This window comes from Aythya marila, assembly GCF_965140915.1.
Source record: "Aythya marila genome assembly, chromosome: 3".
NCBI classification, from domain to species: domain Eukaryota; kingdom Metazoa; phylum Chordata; class Aves; order Anseriformes; family Anatidae; genus Aythya; species Aythya marila.
In genome coordinates, this window is record NC_139044.1 from 97880891 (window position 1) to 97898501 (window position 17611).

The 17611-nt window shown below is 42.6% G+C and overlaps 2 protein-coding genes across 5 annotated transcripts in view; both read right to left on the reverse strand.

Annotated features, from left to right (window-relative positions):
• The window catches only part of ARHGEF10 (Rho guanine nucleotide exchange factor 10), a 120726-nt gene extending 116434 nt beyond the window's left edge, over window positions 1-4292 (reverse strand). For all 4 annotated transcript variants that reach the window (XM_082757692.1, XM_082757694.1, XM_082757693.1 and 1 more), the window contains exon 1: window positions 4255-4292. The gene's annotated coding sequence lies outside the window, so the exon portion shown is untranslated. The remainder of the gene's footprint in view (window positions 1-4254) is intronic.
• Window positions 4293-10479: 6187 nt separating this feature from the next.
• On the reverse strand, window positions 10480-17398 carry CLN8 (CLN8 transmembrane ER and ERGIC protein). The gene is made up of 4 exons (XM_082756141.1): window positions 17265-17398; window positions 16396-16512; window positions 15360-16055; window positions 10480-14945 (listed from the first exon to the last, which is right to left on the reverse strand). The coding sequence occupies exons 3-4, from the start codon at window positions 15900-15902 to the stop codon at window positions 14634-14636; spliced, it is 855 nt and encodes a 284-aa protein (XP_082612267.1). The 5' UTR covers window positions 15903-16055; window positions 16396-16512; window positions 17265-17398; the 3' UTR covers window positions 10480-14633.
• Between the last annotated feature and the right edge of the window lie 213 nt (window positions 17399-17611).

Here is a 17611-nt window from a genome sequence, read left to right on the forward strand (position 1 = left end):
TAGAACAATTTATTTTGCTCTGGTTAACTACTTCACCCACACATTTGACATTAAGCTTCAGGCTTTCTGACTGAGCAGTAAACGTGTAGGACATGAATCAATGTTGTCCAGTTATGCATCACTTCCCACAGACTTGCTGATTCGGGCAATTCAGAATAAAAACATGAATCAAGTTTTTGATCTAAAAACCACAAATTTGCAAAAATATTTTTTAGATCTTGTTTAACATTACTTGTCATCATTCCCCTTGAAAACAAGTTGTATTTTACGTGACTCTGGTTTCATGATCAACTTAAGCATTTTGATGAGAGTAAAAGCCAGATTCCTGACTATAAGAAAATATGCAAGTGATTTAAATCTCGGAAGATGTTCCTAATGCAGCAGCCTCCTTCCACAGATGTGACAGCTCTTGACTCCCAAGATCCTGTTCTCTTCAAACCAAAACAGAAAATATTAAATCACAGTTTCGTACAGGACCATAACAAGAAATTTGCTCTGTCTTCCTACTGTATATCCCTCCTTCATCACAAAGAGCCCCTCAGATCATGTTTGCAGTCTCCCTAACTAATTCTCAGGCTTTGGTTCACGAACTCCTGATAATTGTCAGGTTGGAGAGGTTTGGGAGGTATGTCTCTCCTGCACTTTTCAACTCTTGAAACTACTTGTAGAGTCAGAACAGAATTTCCCAACGTTAATTTTCCAGTAAGAGCATAGTATCAAGGGGGGCTTAATACAAATAGGAACAAGGATGAAAAAACATCCATGAGTTCCTATTTTAACAAAAGGAGAACTTGGATAAGACAAAAAAAAAAGGATGCCTCACTCCCATTCTGTAGAATACCTACAAACCGAAAGACTGATTCACGTCATTATCAGTGAAGCCTCACTTACTGCCCAGTTAGAACATGTAAAACATTCAAAAAGTAAGACGCACTCATCACTTACGTTCACAGCACTTAACACTGCAACTCCAAGTGAAGTTTCTATAGGGGACAACTACTACAACATATATTCCACAAGATGCATCCAAGCACAGCATGGAAATGCAACTGCAGCTCAAAAAGCCATCAGAAAGCTGAACTTACTAGAAGTAAATTTCAAAAGTGCCTTTAGAGGCTGTACAACAACCATCCCCATTATATCCCTTTTACAGTTATAAACTAAAACTGCAAAATGGGAAGACATGATTAAATAAGACAAAAATGGAACAGGTGTCACTTGACAGAAGCAGAAAGAAAATTATCCATGTATGTGAAGACAAGTAAATACTACACACTGCTAATTTCTCCCTCACATACAAAACTGAGAGCAGTGCAGTATTAAAAATGCACAAAAAATAAACTGACTACAGCTCTGCACAGTACACAAACTTTAATGTCAAAGTCTGAATCAAAAATATTCCTCTTCCTTCAGATCGCAGAATTTGTTTCCTGGTTTGTTCAGAAATAGACTGAAGTTTATATATTTTCTACAACAGATCTAAAAATAATTTCTCCTTTATATAGAAGCAATTAAAAGACTTCCCGTTATACCAATGAGTAATGTACTATTCCCAGTTGCATTAAATTCCATTAATATTTATGAAGTTAGAAAATAGTTTTATAGGTTTTAGACAAGCTTGTTGTATTCCTTCAAACATTTATAGATTATGCGAGAAACTCTAAACAGCTCAGAATCAAATGAAGTCCTTTGGTGCTGGTATTTCTTCAGAACAGCATTTATTAATGCTGACACTAAATATCTTTAAGCAAAATTAAAAAAAAAAAAAGAAAAGTAAAGCAAAAGAGAACCATTCCCCATGAAGGAGTAAGCAGTAGTATGTCCAGGCAAAAAGTACAATCAGTACAAGCTTTTACACACATAAAAGGACAACCAGAAAGCAAACAACAACAACAAAAAAAAACAATGCTGAGAAAAGCAGCTTATATCGACAGACATAGATAACAAAAATCACCAAAAACATTTCAAATAAGCTGTCATGTCTGAATTAAAAAATCAACCTACTCAAAACTAAGGCTGCATACGTTATAAAGTTTGGATCCTGGAAATCTGTACTTAAGACATGTCATTGAGCTACTAGGTTTAGGACAATCAGAACCACTTAATATTTGACATATTGACTAAAATAAGTATTTAGACTTAGTATTTCAACCTGGTGTAAATCACCACACTTCCACTGAAGTTAACAGGGTAGCAGAAGAAAAAAGCCAAGATGCTGAGGAACCTAGACCCTTAATTTATTTTTCAAATATAATAAAAGATGAGAACTTTAATAGTATTTACTTAATACTATGGATTTTTTTTTTAAACTTAGACTCAAGAAACATTAAAGTTTGTTTCATACTGTTACATTCACTCCAGGAATGTAGTGCCAGGAAATTGCTGATGAGCAGAACCATACCCTGTCTGCAGAGAGGAGCTGTAGATCCTGTCCAGAGAGGGCACAGAATGGGCATCTCTTTACAGGGGAAAGAGTGTTTCCCATACTTTGCTGTGCTAACCACTGACCTGCCAAATCCAACAGCGCAAGACTTGCACATTTGGTCTCAATGTCACTCAGCTGCTCTGCTCCATACCCCATTGCATACAGATCCCCAGATCCAGGGGATCCTGCTGTGTCTGTGCGCTCAGCAGAAGCTACCGGACAGCACATTCCTCAAGCACCCACCTGCTTCCACAACCCTTTGTGCACCTACATCCACATGTGGGCTTCAGCCACAAAAGCCTCATGCGCTGGACACGCGGTGCCTTTCCATCACAAGACACCTGCAACATGACATGTCTCACGTTCTACCCACCCCACAGGTAAATCAAGATGTCCACAGCTTGCACTGAAATCTCCCTGGAAAGCCTTCAGAAATATCAAATTTCAAGATAGTGTCTGAAGAGCTACTGTTCATAGGCAGATAAACACATGTAACTAGTTTATGGGCTACCGAGCCTGAGGGTGGAAAGAAAGAAAAAAAAAAGACAAGATGGATTAAACAAAGCAAGTCAGAGAGACTATCAAGATCAAATGGATCACCCAAGTGAAAGGAAGGAGGAGACCACTGAAGGAGAAAGCCGAAGAGCCAGAATCCCCGTGTAAATAATGGGCTTGCAACTGTAGACGCCCAACACACCCCGTGCTCAGGCAATAAATCTGTTCCTCCTAAGTGCCAACAGAAAATGTAAAAAATGTAATATTTCACTTCTACAGCAGTACAGATTGCTCACCAGGTTTCTCTAGTAAAGAGCAAAGGCTTTTGGAAAACATTTATTTTCTTGACAGTAGTCACCAACTCATATATGTTGGTATATCCTCACCGCATTTATTCAGCATTGAACAGTTTTTAAATGGACAATCTTTCTTATTCTTGACTCAAATCTTTCTTATTCTGTGATTCACGCAGCAAGATGTATACATATACAAACCTTTTTGCTGTAACAGTGAAATTGCACAACTGAAAATAAAACAAAATACTTTTACGTTGCAATTAAACAACTTCACAACTGCTACCATGAGATATAAGCCATGACCTCAGTAGCTTTGGAAAAATACGAAAGGATTGAATAAAGGCTTAAATGGAAGAGAACAGGATCTAGGGTGATAAAATCTTTTTGGTCAAAGACCAAGCACCACCTGAGGGGCTTTAAAACAAGCCCTTGGGGTGAGCAGATCCTCAATAGCTGCCTTCACGAACACCTGGTGTTGGCCAGCGCCAAGGCTCACCTGCCCACCAGGTGCCTGGCCGTCCCTACAGCTCCCCTCGCCTCACGCCGCCAGCACCCGGCATCCTTCAGGAGCAGCTACGTGGGCTGCGATCACCACAGGCAACTCGGGAACTACTTCGACAGTTCAAGCGTTAACGACGAAGAAATGGAGCACGATTTTAATGCCTCCTTTGAAAAAGAAATGAAAATGAGCGGTGCCAGAGCGTCTTCCCTTGTCTCGGGAAAGCCAACTCAGCTGCTGATTACAAAGTTGGTGTTGAATAGATAGGTTTAAAACAAGGAAAGCGGGGGAAGGAGAGGAACTCCGGGCAGCGCCAAGCCCAGCGCCTGGCTTCCCGCAGCTCTGTGCACCCCAGTCCCGAGCACACCCCCACGCGTGGGTGCCCGCACCCCAAAATCCTGGGATTTTGGGGCAAGCCGTCGCGGGGTCCGCCCGCACCCTGTCTCCCGCACCCTGTCTCCCACACCCCGCCTCTGCTGCCCACCCCACCCGCTGCCAGCCGAGCGCAAAACACCGCGGGCCGGGGGGCTCGCACTCACCGCCGCCCGGAGCCGCCGAGTCCCGGCGGGGAGCCGCTCGCCCCCGCCCCGCTGCAGCCCCCTTCCTCCTCCTCCTCCTCCTCCTCCTGGTTCTCGTCCTCCTCCTCCTCCTCCCCGCCCCGCCGCCATTGGGGCCGCCCGGTTGGCGCAGCGGCCCGCCGCTCGCCATGAGGCGGGGCCCGGCCCCACCGCCCCATTCCTGCCTCAGCCTCCAGCCAGGGGCCCCGGGCACCTGCGGGATGAGGGGGAGCGGGAGGAGGAGGCGGCTGCCTCGCTGCAGGCCTTCAGGAGGGCCGGGATGGAGAAATCGGGACAAAAATGGGCTTTTTTTAACGCCCCCCTTCCTCCCCCCGACCTCATTCTCAGGAGGAGCCCGCTGGCGTGCGCTAGGCCACCGTGGCTGTTTTAGAGCTTCATCTCATTTATCACTCTTGCATAGTTTGTGAAATTGAGCCTGTTTAAGCATACCGAAATAAAGGTTTCCTAAAGATGCTGCCAAGTCCTCCTTAACCTGCAGGTCTTCGCTGCCCTCTCCTCTCTCGCTGCAGAGCCGTGTTGACCAAGCCAGTGGTCAGGCTGTGCAGTGCAGGCATGTAATGCTTATCCCAAAAGTAATCCACCTGAGCTAACCCTCTGAACGCTCACATGGATATGAGTCAGCACCCCCTTCATAATTCACAATCATTTTGAAAATGTACTGTACTATACATCCATGTACCTCACATGTACTATACATCCAAGGTACCACCGTACCTTGGGGTGAAATGTGTTCTTAAATACCTTATAATTTCTCAATCCCTGATATCAATTGCCATTATTTAATGGCAATTACTATTCATAAACCCCATTTAAAATTCCTGGAGGAGTTTTAAGTATGAAAATGCCAAACTAAATGTTATTCAAAGATGTTATTCAAAGATCTATGCATCACACAGTGATGACCCTAGCCTATTTAAGGGCAGTCATGCTATGGCCAGTCATGAAATATGCCCAAATATAGTAAATTCCTTACCATTACAGGAAACCACTATGCTATTTCTACCACTTATGTTAGAAAATGATAGCATTTCAAAGGAAAATTGATTATTCCAACTTTTCCCCACATTCTTCATTTGTCTGTACGACTGTCCAACAGCAGGTACACACACAACTGCCCCATGTGTTCATATGGGTCCATGCAAACTGAATTCCAAATTAAATATTTGAAAGTATTACTTTGATACATTTTTGAGTTTTTGCCAAGTCATTTGTTTTTCATGCAATTTGTTACAGTACCACCTCAAAATAGTTTTCACATAGCTTTATAGGCCCTCCGTGAGAAAGAAAATGAGAGGAGAAAGTTGAGCCATATAGAAAGGTCAAGGTCAGAAATCCCATTATAGCATTCAGTCCAATTTCCAGTAGAGACCACTTTATTCTGTCCTTTCTGTAACTTTTAAAATATGCTGTATTTCACTCACATACAGCTACCATCTGAAGAGCTGAAATGGCAGAGAATCTGTTTAGCAAACTGTTCAGTAAGTACATGTCATTAAAGGCCACACTAAAGAACAGGCATATATCTAGATTACGTGCAACTTGCTGAATTCCATGATTAAAAACATCATCTACAAGCAATACACTTCTTCTTTCAGCAGCCACCTCCTTATCCATGTGCATTTACCTGTCCATTTTGCATGTATGTTTCACCATCAGAGCAGCAAACTTCAAATCCTTTCTCTAATTCTTTTCTGAACCCTTTTGACTTTTGACAACTACTTCTTGGATTCTGGTGACCATGCTTAAATATACTTCTCTGATTCCAGTAAAAAGTTGCTGGGGAAATCTGAGTATAACAAAGCAAGATACTACATTCCAAAATAACTTCCTCTCTTCCTAATAGTTTCTACAACAATCTCCTATAAGCAGCGGTCATCTAATTCAAAATTCATTATTTATCTATGTATTTGTCTATATGACAAATTCATTATTTATCTATCCATAATTAGTTGTCAATAATTATAATGCAGCTCATTCCATTCTCATTATGTAGTTTCTTGTTTTGTTTTGTTTTGTTTTGTTTTCCTTCTGTTTACCAGCTGACAAAGCAGGCAATTTCTCTTACAGAGTTTTCATCCACTGAAAATTCAGGAATTGTTTCTCCTGTTGCTCTTAACCACGTCCCCCACAAAGAACGTATGTCACCTGTAGTCCAGAAACCCCTCAGAGCCAGGACAGCCTTGCTCAACTTGAGCACCTGCAGAGCTCATGCTGGAGCTTCCTAGAATATAGTTCCCCTCCATTTCCCTCATCAAACATGAGTGATGAAACATATATATATTTAAAAATAACATCTTAAATCCAGGCTATTACATCAGAATAGCATTTGGTTTAATAACAGCATTGCTCATCTTTCTGATACGATGTCTGCTGCTTCCCAGTCTTCCAGGTCCCCCTGAAGCATCAGCACTACTCCTGGGAGACAATCTGTTACTTCTGAGCATCCCAACACTTACCCTAACAACTTAGTTTTACGATACCATGCTGTTTTACCAGCACTAGCACCTTCTTTATGAATGCCTTCAGGAGCTCTCTGCTTATGAGGAGTCTTTGCAAGTCAAATTCTATGACTGCCGATTCAGACAGACGAGGCACACATCTCCATAAATTTTAATACTTCCCAGCACCAGAACCCATGTGACATCAGCTCCTTGTTGCTGAGGGTGGCACAAGTTACAGAACAGCTGATGCCGCAACTTACCATGGTGGGTTGACCTTGGCCAGCAGCCAGAGCCCACCCAGCCGCTCTCTCACTCCCTCTTCTCCACGGGATGAGGAATAGGATGGAAAGCTCCTGGGTGGAGATAAAGGCAGGGAGATGGCTTACCAATTACCATTACAAGCAAAACAGATTCAACTTGGGGAAAATTAATCGAATGCATTGCCATTTCAAACAATAGAGTAGGATGGTGAGAAAAAGACAAAAATAAAGCACCTTCCCTCACCCTTTTCCCCAGGTTTAAATTCATCCTTCATCCCCAACCCTTTCCTCCTGCCCCCAAGCAGCACAGGGGAGATGGACAATGGGGTTCATGGTCAGTCCAAGGCCATTCCTCTCTGCTGCTCCTTTCTCCTCATGCTTTTCCCCTCCTTCACCATGGTCTTCTCCATGAACTGCAGGGGAATCTCCTAATCTCCAACACTGGTGCTCACAGGGCTGTTTCTCACTGTTTTTTCTTCCTCCCTTTGCCTGTGTAGTGGTTTTTTTTGTTGTTGTTTTTTTCTTTGTTTTTTAATGTATTTTTTGTTTTTAATGTGGTTTTTACCATTTTCTTAAATAGTTTTCCCCAGAGGTGCCACCATTTTGGCTGCTGGGCCCAGCCGTGCCAAAGTCCTAACACAGCAAAAAAACATCAACACACTAACTATATAAAGGATGGATATCTGACTGAGCTGTAAACTTTTCTAGGAACAGGGCAAGAACAAGAAGTGTGGAATAGCCTTATGTCTAGGGACTTAAGAAAAAATTGCTACTTTTAGCTGGAATGTCTTCCATGGATAAAGCAGCAAGGAAGGAAAAAGGTGGCATGAATTAGCTGCCATGGGAGGACTACAAAGAACTAAGTATATACAAATGTAAAAGAAAGAGAAATACAACCTTGGGCTGAAACAAAGCTATTTTCAGTGAGGAAACTTAAATAGTAATGTAATACAAGTTAAAGAAAAGACTTTATATGAAATACTATGTATAACTCAAAGCCACCAATATTTAAGAGAAGTTCAAGTGGGAAAAGTGGCAAATAATAAGTATGAGGATAGACAGGAAAATAAAAGAGCAGATTGTTTTGTTCTCATGAATATGCAAGAGAGCCTCCAGGGGTAAAATTAATTATGTAAGATAAAAAGGCAATGATAGTACAAGAGTAAAGTATTATGAATTAGAACTCACTGTAGGCTCTTTTGGCCTTGGGCTATACGTTGCTTGAGAGTTCTGATGTCCTAAAAGGAGTCCTCAAACTTGGCCTCATCCAATATGTATAGGGTTTTGATACTCAAAACATGCTGCTGAGAAAAAAAGGAGTTAAAGCATCAGACAACCAACTTATTCAAAGCCCAGCTGCAACCTGCTCAGCACTGTATAACACAATTGGTCTCAGCCATCTCATCCAAAGCCTCTTAATTTTTTTCATACTTACTCCCTATGGCTCCTCAAAAAGGCTGCTGCTGCTTTCAAGGACACTTTTGCCCTGTAAATACAACTTTTAAGACGAACTGACCAAGCTTGTTAGATGCCCCCTGTCCATTCTACACAAACCACTTGATCCTACTTTTATAGTTTGTCAGCATGGCTTTGCTTTTCAAGGTATTGTAGTTATCACCTTGATGTCTCTTACAACTTTCTGCCAGCAGAACTGCACAGTCCAGAAATGCAGTAAAGTCAGCCCTGTACCTTATACATCAGGAAAAAATATGTGAATGTACAACCACAAGGGCACACTTAGTCCTTTCTCGGGTGTATTATTTCCCCATTTGGTGCAAGCATTTGCTATACAGCATTTACAATGTGAAAAAACAGGCCCAGGTGAGCAGCTGGAGCTGCTCTGATCAAACCAATACTAAAACCATGCACGCACTCACAAGTCTTTAAATTAAGTATCAGAAGACGTTTTGGTGAAAACAGTGTCCCTTTTAATGTGATGTGAGCATTCAAAGCAGCAGAGGAAGCTGAAAAGAGGATCATGTGAGGAAATAAACATTCCAGACCAGAAGTAACACGTACTGTATCAGATGAATCTAGCATTAAACTTCTGCTCCCTCTGCTCAGGTCATGCCCTGAAGGACCCAGAAGTGACCCTGGCTGACTCACGCGAACACGCACAGACAGGGCAACAAGTGAAGCACAGCCCATCTGCTTCATTTCTTCTTCGTGCACACGTGAGCAGGTCCCACTCCTTTCAAATTAAGCTCATCTCTGCCACCTTGAACGTTGCTGTGTTCTTGTACATGCTCGCTGCATTATTATCTCTGTCATCGACCTCACTCAGCATTGTTTTGCTCAGGGAAAACAGGAAGGCACAATGTGCTGCTACAGGAACGCTCGTTTCTGTGACACCACCACTAGCGGAACACACTAATTAGTCGATCAGATCAGAGCCTGCAATGTCTCTTCCAACATTGCAAACCCATCTGGGGGCTGACAACTAAAGCAACAGGCATAATTTTCTTAATTAAAGACTTTCACTTATTTTTTTTTTGTTCCAAATTATCAGCTTAAATACCAGTGCCACGACACAGGATCAAAAGATTGCGACTGCTGAGTAACGCTGTCAGCATAACTGTGCGCTCATACATTTCCAGGAATATGGCAAGAGCTACAAAGTAAAACATATTTATCTATTAATTGAGAACAGCTGAGTAGCAAAATATTAGCAACATGTTCCTTTCACAGATTGTTTACAAGGACGGACTTTATTCATACAAGCATTGTTCTCCTCACCCCAGTCCGTGCCCACACACATTCCACAGCTAGTGGAGCTTTGCACATGAACATCTTTGCTTCTGCCTCACTGAATCTCAGGGACTTCTCTGCAGAGGCAGCTACCAAAATTATGCCAGCCAGTTGTTTGTACAGTGCATTCTTACAAGAATAGTTGAAATGCCAGTAATGGTGATATTTCCCTTTAGCTCAGTAATGCTAAAAAGCATCAGGAATTAAGTCCTGCAGAGCACCACTCAAGATGAGCATGTTCAATATTTATAACTGTATTTTGCTACTCAGCAATTGAACATCTTTTTTAAAAAAAGTGATGCTAAACTATGAAGCATCACGTGGCACCAAATGAAGTGTCTACATAGGTACAGCCTAACGCACAAAAAAAACCAAACAATCACATGTTTCAAATACACAAACAAGAGTTACCAAGTGATACTTTTTAGGCATTTTTAGTACATACCCACATACACAGGGCACTTTCTAGAGTTTTAACCCAAACGTGCTAACGTTAAATGTTGACGGTGAAAGGACATTAGTTTACAAGGCTTTAGAGCTATTGCCATGGGTACGACATTACCCTTATCAAGTTTGGGAGACTATTTCAAAATAAGTAAGTCTGATATATACATATTTAAAGATGACTATCAGCTACAAACAGCCAGTAAAAATAGTTGAGGCATTATTTTCATCAGTAAAAAAAACAGTAGACAATGTTCAATAAAATACTTTTATTTATGCACTCACTATAAAGACGCATTCAACAAACGTTGCACTGTACACGGAACAGACTTGAATTTATTAATTCATTAACACTTCTAAATTCACTTTAAGTGGGAATCTCCCTGAGGTTAAGAAGGGTGTCTTTCATAACTGTACAACATCAATATTTAAACAGTGTTATCAGGAAAAAAAAGCCAAAAACCTGAAAGATTTGGACTTAGGTATGTAACAGAAGAAGAGATCAACAGTAAGGGCTGGAAACTGTTAGCCAAAAACATCGCTGTGGTACCGTGACTGCTGCAGGATCATGACCAGGTAAGAATAAATGTAACAGGTTTGGGAAAAAAAAAACATAGGATGTAAGACACAAACAGAGGACAACAAACTGTGATTTAGGAAGGCTGTATGAACACAGCTACAACCAGATGTCTGGCCAGTGTGCCTCAGATCAGACACTTTTTGGTTTATTTTTAAAAACAACAGAAACACTCCCAAAACAAACAACAACCAAAACAATAAAAAACACCACAAACCAAAACACAGGTTATCTTTTTAAAAAAACTTCACCTAGAAAGGTGACACAAACAGCACTCCTTGGATAAGCCTGCCCAAAAAGAAAGCAGGATGAAGTGTCTAACAGTCACCTTGGCAGGCAGAAAATTCACCCCCAAAAAAACTATGCCAAAGGTTTCCAAATCACGGCAGTGGCACCCCCTGTGACCTCATCCTGTTCCTGCTGAAGCTGATGGTGAATTTTTTCTACATCAGACTGCACGTGAGACCTTACAAAAGAGGCCTGAGAAGGACTGGGATTAATTCCATATTTAAAAAAAACAAAACAAAACTGTTTTTTCGGGTTGAAATGAAGCACTCGATTATAAGAGTAATTAAACAGAACCTTCAAAGAATTTTTTTTCTTCAGAGCAGTAAGAGTCATAAACCCACAGTCATAAACCAGGAAAGGTTCTTCTGAAGGGAGCAGCCAAAGAAGAAAAAGGAAGTAAAGAAAACACTTCAGTAGGAAAAAAAAAAAAAAAAAAAAAAAGAGGCCCTGTGTAACAGAACTGATAACTCCACCTGCTGCCCTTCAAGATGGAGAAGGAAGGTTGTCTGTATTTCCATGTCGTGTTGTATTTCTAGCTGGACTGTGAAATTCCTTCACCCCTCAAACCAACAGAAATATGAAGTGAATGCTGTCATTTGTATTGCTTAGCTCTTCTGTTCTAGCAGGTGTAGCAGTGGTTAGGTTAGCAGGTGCTCTTAGGTATTCATTATATAGTAAGACATGCAAAAAGTTTTAGAGATGTACTATGAAGTGGTCATTACATGGAAAAAAAAACTTGCACAGAGATGCGTATTAAAAGATTGCCCTATTCTGATCACAATACTTTTAATGTAAGATTTAAAGTCCACTTAAATTAATAATTAACACATCAATTAATAATACAAATATTAAGCATTAGAAGTCTGGTGTCACTGACTTAACTATCCACCTGTCTGCCTTGACCACACCTAACCTTATTTTTCAGCCCCAAATTCACTAATCCCAACCTTTGAAACTGTTTTACCACATAAAAATTTCACTTCCTTTAGCCAGCTCCTGTAACAAACTGAGCACTTTGCCCAAACTCACTTCTTTTCTGATGGTAATTTTCTATTAGGATTCTTCACACTTCTGTAGCTAGGATTTTTAGTAATTGCCATGCTTTATTGAATCCAAACCTTTAAATTCTGAGCTGCAAAGAGTGCAGCATCACCCTGAGGTCTAGTGACTTAGCATCCCCCTTCCCCAGGCTCGTATTCTGCACGATGTGCATTTGGATCATGTTTATTGGGGACTGCCCAGCTGGAAAGCAGCTTTGCAGAAAAGGTCTTGAGAGCCCTGGTGGACACCAAGTTGAACATAAGCCAGCAGCGTGCCCTTGCTGCAAAGAAGGCTGATGGCATTTCCTGGCTGCAGAGTGCTGCCAGCAGGTCAAGAGAGGTGATCCTTCCCCACTATCCAGCACTGGAGAGATGTACCTGAAATGCTGGCTGCAGTTTTGGGCTCCCCAGTACAAGAAAGACATGGGCATACTGGAGAGTCCAGGTTGCCCAGGTTGTGGAGTCTCCCTCCTTGGAGATCTTCAAAAGCCACCTGGATGTGGTCCTGGGCACCTTGCTCTGGGTGGCCCTGCTTGAGCTGGGGTTGGAGCAGATGCCTCCAGAGGTCCCTGCCAACCTCAGCCATCCTGTGATTCAGTTCTGTTTCTGAGGAACTCATTCCTCTTCTTTCTCCTAAAGCACTTTCATTATTACTCTCTCATGTAACCCCTCAGGAGAAGTACACAATTTCTAACTTCAGAGTAGGGAAAAAAAAAAAAAAAAAAGAGTACAGTATGACATCTGGGCAGGCCATACTGCCAAAACATTATAAGCTCATTCTGGCCCGCTTAGAAATAAGAAGATAGCACAAGATTTACATTTTCTGTACTGAATATCAGCAAGATAATAGATATGGTTGCTGTGTAAAATTACGATGATCAGCCTAGTTTTGAACAGGCAATTTTGGACATTCACCACTTCATCACTATCAAGATCTGGATATAAATTTGTGACTTAACAGAGAAATATTCCTCACCCTACGAGCAGCTCTTCAACTCTGTGCTTATGTAAAGTGAATTAGGGAACATTGCAACCTCAACACTAGTTTACCTACCCTAACAAAATCCAAGACATTTCTGCCAAAATGAATTAAATGGACTTGTTTACACCAAAAAGTGCTCCCCCACCTTAATTTAAAACAGTATGCTCCACCACAGATCAGCAGACAAAGCATCATCCTAAAGTTCTTCACAGCCTGGGCTTGTCCAGTCATATCACCTTGGAAAATAAACCTGTGTAGCAGCCTTGTCACAGCAGATGACAGTTTCAAAAGACACTCTTTTTTTCTCAACAGTTCAGTGCAACAGTAATTGAGCATATTTGTCACTCTCCTGCCACTAGGTGTCACTCTCTTCTATCGTGATCTTTATGCCCTGGTCGGCTGTCCAAAATTATATCCAGGACTGAGTATTATTAGTGGGAGAAACACCACCACAATTTGCTAAACCCCAATCTAAAAAGCAGCTCTGTTCCCTAGGTCAAGGAAAGATTTCGAGATGTGGTAGATAAAGTGCAAAGGACTGTTAGTCTCACTTTGAGTGTTCTTCAAAGTAAAATAAAAACACGACAAATCAAAATACTAAAAAAACAACAGAACTTCTAAAAGAGGTGGTATGGGCTTTCCTCCAAAGAGGAATCACCTCAGATTCTAAAATCCTCTATAACTAGGAGGCTTTCCAAAAATATGAGGAACTATAACAGGACTACTAGTGGAACTAATTGCACGACTACTCATCTGGGACCCACAAAGAAGATAATCTCACCAATCAACCAGCATTTTTTTTCAAGGATTAAACAGCCAAAGGTTTTGTCATTGACTCCTGTATCTCAAGTCCAGAAAGGAGCACCATGATTACCTAGCTCGACCACCAGCATAAAGAACTGACACTCCCATTCCTTGCTACATACATGTTTGTGGTGGATACGAACTCCCGTACAACTCACTTGGACAGCAAACACTCAACTCCTTTTCATCCTGTGCACTTCAAAAAAAATAAAAATCCAGCCATGACTACATTCTACCACACGACCAATACAACCACCGGGAACAATTTAATAGCACACAGGAACTAGGTACCCACACATACCTCATATGGGCCACCGTTTATCTTAATAAACTCCTTAACATGATTTTCAGTATCAGCATGTCCTGCACAGATGAAACGGGAATCAAGCTCAACTTGATTCAAGCTGAGATCAGTGGACAAATTAACTACAAAGCCACTTAGAAGCATTAGGACAAAAGATACCATTAGAGAGCATGTCATTGCTAAATCATGAAATACCAATTGCTAAATCATGAAGTACTGTTCAACCTGACAAAACAGCTGGCGTAATTCTTCACTAAGATGTTGAAGATCTTGTGTACATACGAAATACAGACAATGATTTTAAATACTTCTCATGCTTACAGAATACTAACAGCAAGGAATGACTTCGTTAATGAGCTTCTTGCAAAAGCTTCTACTTCATGGGCAGATTACTTTGCAGTGTGTTTTTCTGCTGCATGCTACAATCATACTAGGAAACAGATGTTTCAGAGTTACATCTTCTTTTGATGTGTGTCACCGTTTAATTTTCCATTTTCTGTCGTTTTACTTTCAAAGTTCCAGTCAACTGGGCTGAGGAGCTGCTGAGTTTTTTTGTATGTCCAGTACGGGTTAAGTATTAATGTGACGGCAAATAATCCAGAGAATAAAACAATAAAATGTAGAAGTCCCAGATTTTCTATCACAGAACTCCAGTTGAAAATGAGCACCCACCACATGTGGTAGGTAAGAATCATGCGGCAGTGGAACAGGTGGATCATCACCCACTGGTTGGCCTTCCAGAAAAAGGTATTTGCACGGCCAGCCTAGAAAAACAAGAACAGAAAGTATACAGAAGTGAGATTGTTATTTCAAGATAAGGAATCACTAGAACTAATGCAAACACCCAGCTTTTGCATACACATCCCCTCCGGCATTTTTTCACGTAGAGATATGGTGTTTTGTCACATAGAGCTATGGTATTTTTTCCACATATACATGATCCCAAACCCAAACTCCAAACCATCCCACTATCCACACACAGACACCACCACACAGAAATCTACTTGGAGGACTACAGAAATGTGATCATGACAGAAACAGGTATCACAATGACATGGATGTCAGTTAAATGAACAGCCCGGCTGCAAAGTTATGTAGGCAAACCACACAGATTATTTACGGAGAAGTGAGATGCATGAAAACCTACAAACATAACTTGGAAATTATCAAGTTCTTACCTTTAGTAGCATCCAGGAAATGCACGTTGAGGGAGTGCTCATCTCCAGCAACATTCCCATCAAAGGTAGATAATGTCCAGATTCTACATTGATTACTAGACCAGCCAAGCCGCCAAAAGCAAGCAGGTGATGAACTACCAAGAACACATCAAATGTTCTGAAAACAATGTTGGACACGTGAACAGCTACATTTTCAAGCAAGAAAAATCCAGCAGCTATTAAACAGTTAAACCAGCTCCACTTTTGCTGTGAATACACTTTGTCTGCATGAAAAACGGGATCTATGAGCAAAGCCCATAGGCCAGAAACACAGCTCTGAAGTCCAAATACAGCACGTGTGACCGCCATATTCCAAAACACCTTCTCCTTTGCATGCAAGGCACGGTAAGTGGTACTTATCCAGGAAGACAACGAGTGGGACAGAAGAAATACTCCCAGGTAGATTAAAAAACCAGCAGCCAAAAATGTCAAACGAACTTCCCATAAGAGGTAGTCCCAGTCAAAAATGGTCCCAAACGCTGGATCATCATTTGTGGGATTCATTTCTTCTTCTTTTTGTTTTGTTTTGTTTTTCCTTGTAATAGATCAAAGTCTTGCAGGGGGCTGGACACTTCTTGCCCACACTATTGTCTCCTTTAGGCCTAGTCAGCCTCTGCTAATATGCAAACCAGAAACCACGAACTCTTCTTTTTCCATCTGGAAGAAGAAGAAAAAAATAAAGTGAGTCTTTTTAATAAGTCACCTGTATACACAACTCCTGAACTATATGGAACTCCCTTTTATTGCAGTAAGACTTTGGTCCTGTTGCCATTAGGCACAGTCATCCCAAAGACAGGTAAATAAATGAAAAAAAAAAAAAAAAAAAACCAACAATTATTATTATTATTATTTTTTTTAAGATTAACAATTGGCCTGGAAAATCTCTACTAGTGCAAAGTAACTCACTGAAGCAGAAGAAGAGGGCAAAGAAGGAAGGCAAGAAAGAGGAAGAGAAAACACAAGAAGCAAATCCTGTTTTCTTACTCACGAAACTCACATTTGAACAGCAGCGTGCTGTCACTAACCATTATTCTTCTGCTCCTCTGCTGTTCCCTCACTGATTTTCCACAACTTCTTAGAGTTTTGGGCGCGATTCAGAATCTCACAGACACACCTGGGACATAAAAATATGAAAAGTTATCCCTACATGTGAAATAAGTCACATGGGATAACGCACAGGAGAAGTCACATGGGTAACTCACATGGGATAAGACATGGAATAACTCACATGGGTTAACACCACTTACAAAAAAAAGGGTTTTCAAGATCACGTCTCAAAACAAGGCTTAGCCGGCAGCCTCCAAAGATTAAACAACTTTCCAACAGAAAATCTATTCCAAAAATGCGAGAAGAGCGCGGAATGCAGACAAGCAACGTTACTGTGTGTTATTAGCAGCATTATCATAATTAACCGAACAGTCCTGCAGCAGGCACCCCGAGTTCGCTGAAACTTCCTGAACACGCCGTAGGTGACGATCGTGGACTTGTGGGGAGGGGATACCAGGGAAACACGCGAGTGCCACTTCATATTACTTACAGTTTAGACGACACCAGCAGGACCACCAGCCCCACCACCACCCGCAGACCGTGGCAGGAGCTGGGTTTCGGGGCTCAGAGACCCCAGAGAGCTGCACCCCCCTCACCTCACCCTACAAAACGCCCCCACCACGGGCCGGGCCGGGCTGGGGCCAGGTGTTGGGCGCTGCAGGGACCTGCTCCCCCCCACAGCTCCCCCCACAGCTCCCCCCGAGCCCCTCGGCCCCACACGGGCAGGGCAGCGCCCGGCGGCCCCGACCCCAAACCCCCGACCCCAAACCCCCTCCCCTCGCCCCTAAGAGCCCAGGGGCGGCCCCGCCGCGCACACACCTCGCTCGCACCCGCCGCTCCTCGCCGGCAGCGCTGCCCGAGACGGCGGCCGGGCCCTTCCCGGCTCCGGGGCCGCCTACGGCCGCCGAGACGCCCCCCGGCCCCCCGCCTCGGCTCCGCCACCACCCGGCTCGGCTCCGCCAGCGCCATGCACCCAGCGCGCAGGCGCCAACACCGCCCTCCTCCTCCTCCTCCTCCTGCTCCTGCTCCCCCCCCCAGCGTGCCGGCCCGGTGGTACGAACCGCACCGTGCTGCGCCGCGCGGGTAGGGCCCGGCCGTACCACTGCGACCCGGACGGGGGGGGACCGTCCGGTCTCGTAGGGGGGCTCCAGTCTGCAGGGGCCCCG